Source organism: Callionymus lyra, chromosome 3 (genome assembly GCF_982586985.1).
Source record: "Callionymus lyra chromosome 3, fCalLyr1.hap1.1, whole genome shotgun sequence".
NCBI classification, from domain to species: domain Eukaryota; kingdom Metazoa; phylum Chordata; class Actinopteri; order Syngnathiformes; family Callionymidae; genus Callionymus; species Callionymus lyra.
In genome coordinates, this window is record NC_141820.1 from 17,134,893 (window position 1) to 17,143,243 (window position 8,351).

Consider the following 8,351-nt stretch of genomic DNA (forward strand, 5'->3'; position numbering starts at 1 on the left):
CAAGAGATACAACAAACACATTTTTTATCAGGTCTACGGGTCACCTTGATCCAGAAACAACACAAGGAATACCACAAACACATTTGTTGTCAGGTCTACAGGTCACATTGACCTAGAAACAACACAAGCTATACCACAAACACATTTGTTATCAGGTCTACGGGTCACCTTGACCCAGAGACAACAAAAGGGTTAAGGTGTGTTCACTCCAAATATAAAGTTGTCGACACCTGCCGTCTGTTCTTCTTCCATTTAATGTTCTTTTTCTTCACTAAAGTCATCACTTTAAAAGCTGGACACTGATTGGTTAACGTCCTGAAAGTCACTTAAGTTCAGACACTTGAAGTAAAGAATTTGTAAGTACAGTGTTGCCAAAAATATGTTGATAGATTTTGGTGTGATCAGAGTTTTTTGGAAGATTCAGGAAGTTCAACAGTCACTGAGCGCCTTGAAACAAATCTACTATTTTACACAACATTCTATGAGCAACAAATGAGGATCATTGCTGAGCCAATCAGAGCCTTGGATACTGAAGGAGTTTTTCATCTCGTTCACCAGTCAAATAAAGTTAGATACGGAACATACTTTTTTATTCTTAATGATGCATAAAACCTCTTGTAATCCACCCAAACAATCTGAGTTTTTATGGTTAGTACAGAGAACATTACTGCAGTTCTAAGGAGGCAGCTTAAGAAGACACTTAAGATATACAAGAAAAAAACATAACAGCAACAAAATAGAGAAGGAACAGCATCAAAATAGGAATATAAATAATAAATAATAAAAATAAAAGACAGTTTTAAAAAAAAGAAGGGGAACTTTATTCTCAGAAACTATCTTTTAATATAATTAAAATTCCTTTTAATATTATCTTATCTCTATTTAATTAACAATATGTATTCAAACCTCGTGTTGGCTCATAATAACACGTTCATTTAACCTCCGGGCTTCGAGTTTCCAATGAAATGTGAATTTAATTGAGTCGACGAACAGCATTTCTAGGTTTATGTTCCTGAAATTCTGAGAGCTCGGTCACGTGACCAACATGCCTGAGCCGGCGACAGTGTCTTAAGACGACGTCAGCAACAGTCTCGACGTGCAAATGGTTTTCAAGTTTGAGTGAAGGATTGAAAACATGGAGGACGAGGCAGAGAAGCGCCGGAGGGCTCGACTCCGGCACGAACACATGAACACCCGACACGCCCTCCTGCGCTCAAAACACAATGTTCCGCTCGGTTGCACGCAAGTGTGCGGTCGAACACTCGTTCCTGAGCTGACGCACAAATACTTGTTACATTCAACTCATCGTGTCCATCAAAGACACGTCGCTGCAGAGATTAAAGACGGATGAAATATTTAAGAGACATTAAACTCTTGAAGAATTTGACCCAGATTTCAGAATAATGTGTTTTTTATTGCACTTTTAATTTGTATTTAATGTTTTTATGTCCTCTTTGAGTTGAGTACTTTGTGGACAACATTGGCAAACCAAAAATAACAAAGACTATCAGTTTGTTAAGAAGGTATTTTTTACTTTGTCCTTTTACATCTTCGTCAAGTCTTTGTCTTCTTCTATGTCTTTGTGTTCTATGTCTCTTTCTGTGTGTACATCGTCTGTTTCAAATCATTCTGTCTTATTCTATGACTATCTACTATGTGTGTGTTTGTTTTCTTCGTCTTCATCTTTGTCTTCTTCTTCTGTGTCTTCTTCTATGTTTTAATCTTCTACGTCTTTTTCTGTTTTTTTGCCTTTTCGTCGTCTTCTCCTGCTTTATCTTCTTTGTCTTCTTCTTCTGTGTCTTCTTCTATGTTTTAATCTTCTACGTCTTTTTCTGTTTTTTTGCCTTTTCGTCATCTTCTCCTGCTTTATCTTCTTTGTCTTCTTCTTCTATGTCTTTTTCTATGTTTTAATCTTCTACGTCTTTGTCTGTTTTTCACGTCTTCATTGTCTTCTCCTTCTTTATCTTCTTTGTCTTCTTCTTCTATGTCTTCTTCTATGTTTTAATCTTCTACGTCTTTGTCGTTTTTTTTGCGTTTTCGTCGTCTTCTCCTGCTTTATCTTCTTTGTCTTCTTCTTCTGTGTCTTTTTCTATGTTTTAATCTTCTACGTCTTTGTCTGTTTTTCACGTCTTCATTGTCTTCTCCTTCTTTATCTTCTTTGTCTTCTTCTTCTATGTCTTTTTCTATGTTTTAATCTTCTACGTCTTTGTCGGTTTTTTTTGCCTTTTCGTCGTCTTCTCCTGCTTTATCTTCTTTGCCTTCTTCTTCTATGTCTTTTTCTATGTTTTAATCTTCTACGTCTTTGTCGGTTTTTTTGCCTTTTCGTCGTCTTCTCCTGCTTTATCTTCTTTGTCTTCTTCTTCTGTGTCTTTTTCTATGTTTTAATCTTCTACGTCTTTGTCTGTTTTTCACGTCTTCATTGTCTTCTCCTTCTTTATCTTCTTTGTCTTCTTCTTCTATGTCTTCTTCTATGTTTTAATCTTCTACGTCTTTGTCGGTTTTTTTGCGTTTTCGTCGTCTTCTCCTGCTTTATCTTCTTTGTCTTCTTCTTCTGTGTCTTTTTCTATGTTTTAATCTTCTACGTCTTTGTCTGTTTTTCACGTCTTCTACGTCTTCTCCTTCTTTATCTTCTTTGTCTTCTTCTTCTATGTCTTCTTCTATGTTTTAATCTTCTACGTCTTTGTCGGTTTTTTTGCGTTTTCGTCGTCTTCTCCTGCTTTATCTTCTTTGTCTTCTTCTTCTGTGTCTTTTTCTATGTTTTAATCTTCTACGTCTTTGTCTGTTTTTCACGTCTTCATTGTCTTCTCCTTCTTTATCTTCTTTGTCTTCTTCTTCTATGTCTTCTTCTATGTTTTAATCTTCTACGTCTTTGTCGTTTTTTTTGCGTTTTCGTCGTCTTCTCCTTCTTTATCTTCTTTGTCTTCTTCTTCTATGTCTTCTTCTATGTTTTAATCTTCTACGTCTTTGTCGTTTTTTTGCGTTTTCGTCGTCTTCTCCTTCTTTATCTTCATCTCCTGTGTCTTCTTCTAAGTTTTAATCATCAAGTCCTTATGTTCTATTTCTTCTTATTTCTTCTAACGTCTTCTTCTACATCTTGGACGTCAGAGTCAGTTTGTATATTTGTAGAATCTTCGGTGAGGAGTCTTACAAGTGAATAAAGAAACCTTCAAAAACCATCCTGGATCCAGATGAACTACAAAATATACAGTAATCACTTCTACGTTAAGATATTTCTAACCAGTCCTGAAAGTTCCATGGAGATCCATTTGAGATTCAAAATGTGCGACGGATCAACTAACACAAATGTTGCAAAACCACTTAAAAACATCAAATAAAAGTTTTGCCCAAACAAGTCCAAGAACAGGGAGAGCTGCTAATGGTGAACAACAAAGTCACGCCAACTCAGCCTCTGTTTTTCTTTCATCACCAGCCAATCGACATCTAACCCGGAGGTTCGTACGAGGTATAATAATGGCCGCATAATCATTTTCTTTGGAAATCCGAGCCTGAAGAACCTGCTGACGCCAAGAACACCGGCGCTCGTGTTTGGACCGGCACCATTCAAACGTGCGGGTCGACTGTGTAAACACACTACAAGCACGGATCTGTTGACTCAGCAAGAAAAGCTATAGGCAAATCTCTCATGGTTAGGGAGGAGTTATTTTTGTTTTCTTTTCATTGTTCATTTTTACATAAGTAAAACATACAAACGTATTTGGGTAAAGATACACGATTTCAAAAGCAAAATAGAATTCAGGGGAAAAACGCTATTTAGCATTTCTTGTGCAACTTCTTCTCAAGTTGTTGTTAGTTTTCAACGACAAAACAAACTTCCACTGTCAAGCTAAAAAAAGCGATGAATTGAATTTGCTTAACTCGATAGAAAGTCGAAATGGAGGATGAGAGAGTGTTAGATTAAAATGATTAAACACTATACGTATACGCCATACTTAAATTAATGCTAAAAGATCAAAATATAAAGTATAAATTACTCGCTTCATCTAAGAGCTTAAACGTTTGACTACACATTTACAAGCAACATTTCACTCAGACTGACACACTGTTTTCAAGACAAGCTTGGAACAGAATTAGAGAAATGACACTGGTTATTTAAATGTCTGTTTGTCAGCCTTTTCACACCTGGGGTCCTGGATCAAAGAGCGAAGCGGGACACACCCAGGAGGGGGGGGCCTGGAAGACAGAAGCTTCCACCCAAGCAAGAGAGAATTTAGGAAGTTTCCAGTGGGTGATCAAGACACAAGAACCATGAAAGAGCCATTTGCCCCGGAAGAGACAACAGAAATTTGCCTTAAATATAGTGATGTTTCTACAGTTCGAGACCATTTCTCCCGGAGCTATTGAACTGTAGAGCTGTCGGCAGAAAGCGGTAACGATCGATCGTAAAGCTTGTATTTTGTTTGACTTGAAGCGGCGAATAAACGACCCGTGACGCTCTGCATTGACAATTTATCTCCACAAAGCAAAGTATTAAGACCCTGAAGTGACGGCGTGTTGGAGCGACCGGAACGGACTCCAGTTTTGAACGTTTTAAGAGGCAGAATTAAATCTGTATCTAGTGGAGATCTCTGAAATAAAAAACCTATTTAGTATCGGTACCTATTCCAGATCCATCAAGGGTAACTAACAGCTCAATGAGTTCAATCTTATATTCATGTTTTACCATAAAACCTGGACTGTGATTGGTCCACACTTCACAATTTATCACTAAGGACCTGTGAATGTCACATATGTGTTTAAAAAGTATCATAAATACAATCTGAGCTGACACAGATGAAAGCACAGGTCTGGATATTGACCCTTTCCTATCGGAAGTCATGAAAAGAAAACTTTTATTTTCAATCCTCCGAGCAGGAAATCAAACAGAATATCAGTCACTTTCAGCCTCGGCATTCAACATCCTGTTACAACTCGACAGAAAACACCAAACTATCACTGTCAGACATCACAGAGACAACCGGTAACAATAATCGATTCCAACAAAACTGCGCCTTCGTGTTCGTACGAGTCGACGATCAAAGAAAGCCTGATCACTAAAACCTCGGCTCTTTCACTCCATCATTATTTTAGGCTCCGCCCATCGACCAGAACAAAACCACAGAGACAAAAGGCAGAATTAATTTGATGTAACCACAGCTGTCAATAGCACGATATCACTTTTTTTTTCTTGTGTTTTTAATCTGTTGCGTAAGTGTTATAGTCAAATACTAAAGCATCCATTTACAAGTTAAATACACATATGTTCTTTATTATCATTAATTGGTTAATGATACACTCAAGTGTATGAACTCAACTTTACGAATAAAACTCTTATCAGAACTCATTTATTTAAATAAATAAGAATCCCAAACTGAATATAAAACATAATTGTTGATATAGTCCGCAGTAGGGGTGTTGAAAAATATTGGATGTGATACTGTGATCCTGTGATACTGTATCAGTATTAGACAGTGTTGAATCACTTATTTAAAAATAAAAAAAGAAGCTTTTTTTTCTTTTGCAAAACATATTTTATGTGTTTCTTTAGGGTTTATAGTTAAAGATTGTGTTTAAAAAAAAAACTTTTTTATACAATTTACTTTTTGTTTATTTTTGTGTTGCAATGAAACTTCCGGCATCTAGATGGCAGCATTCATTACGTCCTCCGCAGCTAAATGAACGTTGAAATGACTGAGGACGAGAGGATACAGTCGACTCCAGCACCTTTTAAAGCTGATGTTTGGACATATTTTGGTTTCAAAACAAATGAAAGCAGTTACAACTTCATCAATAGTCATGTGGTCTGTAAATTCAAGAGCCAAGTACTCGAACAATACTACAAATACATCCTTGTTACTATAGTATCGCTATATATTGTATCGTCACACTTTTCCAATACACTCCTAGTCGTCAGGTTAGTAATCATTAAGTCATTTAATGGCTACATTAAAAAAAGGCATCTTAAATACCAGGAAACTTCATGGACTTCATTCCAGTCATTGCTGACACTGCAGATAATTAAAGCTATTTACAAAACACTGCCATGAGCACATTCGGGGTAAACATGTTTTAACATGATTTAAAGGCCAGTGAAAACATTTAAACACTCGGAATCTCCAAGAGTCGGAATTTGTTTACTGATAGCATAATGAAGATGAATCTTCAACTACAGGGGCTACGTGGGTCGTACAGGGGTCTCACAGGGTCAAAATGACTGCCATGAAGCCTGATTTTCCGTTTTTGGCTTTATGCTGTAATAGTTACATTTCTTTGTCCCATCAGGAAGGTTTTAAACTAGAATAGAGCTACGTAGCCTAAATATTAAGCAAGTTACAAACTTTTAAAAATCAAGAGTCACCCAACGTCTTGTTTGTTTGAACTTTTAGCAGTTTATGCGTCTTTTTTTCGTGATCTTTCTGAAAAATGACTCTTTTAAGTCCATGCAAGTATGTTTAATATTTAACACTTAATCACATGAACTACGCATTTAGCATTTAAAAATATTTTTCTCAGTTTTCTCCCCCGGACAGTTCCTGTAAATACAGCTGTTCATATGTTGAAACAACAGGAAACAGAGATGCTTCTTGTGAACGTTAAATATATTTGTGTTTTTATTTATTAATTTCATAATTTCGTTGTTTAGAGGTAAATATTCATGGTGGTGAGTGGAATATTAGGAAAACATCATCTGTACCTCTATGGAACATCAAAACATGTACTGTAACACATGTACAACAGTAATGCTTTAGTTTTATCACTGCATTTGGTTCTTACGATGATTTATTTCTCTTTTCTGCATCATTTATTTTTTAAAATTTTCTTGAGATTTTCGGTTCACCACCAGAAAACATCAGTAACATAAATTAAAATAACCTTAATACAATACAAATAAAATATGAGAAATAAATTTGAATACAGATAAGAAATAAGACAATAAAAGTAACAGCACTGCATAGCAATATTGATAACAATTAATATTGTGTTGTTTAATGAAGGTGTCGTGGAATGTCTTGAATGTGACAATGCTCACTGCTCCCAGAATGCACCTGAAATAGTCGATGTTTAACTGAGGATCAGTTCCTCACATGGATCAGAGGGCAGACGTGGAGGATTGGATAACAGCAGCCGAGACCCTTCACTTTCCATCAGGAATGTTATGAACTTCTTCTATTATCTGGACAAGTTTAATGTTATTATACATTAAAACACATGATAATCCCCACACTTTAAAATTATTTAATTCTCTATATACTATTTTTATTCATATATATCTGAGAAAATGTGACTTTTGAGTAAGACTTAATAAATGATATTTATCTAATAAATAATAGAAAATGTTAAATAAGTTACATTAATTAAGTAAAAAGAACCGTTTATCAATAAATTGACTTTTTCCAGACCAGGGAGGATCGTTTAGTCACGTGACTCGGACGTCTGGTGACAGGTGCGAGTATCAAAGAAAGGTTTTCATGATACATTTTCAACAGGATGAGAGGAAGATCTGCCGTGGATCCATTAGGCAAATGAAGGACCAGCGTTCAGTAAGAAAAAGCTTCCTGCTCATCGATACACAGAGATCAATACCTTTTAAGGAGCAGAGAGCTCCTCGCTTTACCGGACGCCCGATGACATCACCGACTAACTAGACTAGACGCTGACACTGATGTCAAAATCTGATTCAGAGAGTCACACTCGTATCACTCTGGGAGTGTGAAAACTCCACGATCACACACTCGTGTCAGAAACATCCATCAGTGGAGCAGCTGAGACCTGGTGGAACATGTCTGACTCTCAACAAGAACCAGCGAGTGTCGATGAAACCACAACAAAACATTTAGCCTCGAAAACACCCATCAGAAGAAGAAGAATAAGAAATAAACACTAACCATGAGACAGAAGAGCAACTGTACCTGATCGTCGCCGTGATCGAACTAGCAACCTCGTGTTTCTGTCCTTACAAGGCGGGTCTGAGGCAGCCCTGCCCTCTCCTGAGTGTCTGACCTCACACACACACACACACACCCCCACACATACACACACACACACACACACACACACCAGTCTACTCATCTGTACAGAACCCTCTCACACAGACTCGTCTGGTGGACACCGATCCGATTAGTGTTCCCAGATATGTTCTTCTTCTTCCGGAATGAGTCACATTATCCCTGAATCACCGACAAATAATAACGACTTCAGCTCCCGTTCCGACAAGTACTGTTACTGTGTTATTACCGCAGGTCAAGCGCTCATGAGCGAACATGAAACGACAGAAAATTCTACTCTGGAAAGAAACACTTTGGTGAAAGTACATTTCGACTGCAACATAATGATTATAATTAAAACAATTATCA

At 37.0% G+C, this 8,351-nt stretch overlaps 1 protein-coding gene across 1 annotated transcript in view; it reads right to left on the bottom strand.

The window, feature by feature from the left end:
* tuft1b (tuftelin 1b) overlaps positions 1-7,913 on the bottom strand; it is a 19,872-nt gene extending 11,959 nt beyond the window's left edge. Inside the window, exon 1 of the mRNA XM_087786711.1 lies at positions 7,884-7,913. Coding sequence (XP_087642837.1) covers positions 7,884-7,886 — 3 coding nt within the window. The 5' untranslated portion in view covers positions 7,887-7,913. The remainder of the gene's footprint in view (positions 1-7,883) is intronic.
* Positions 7,914-8,351: the final 438 nt, after the last annotated feature.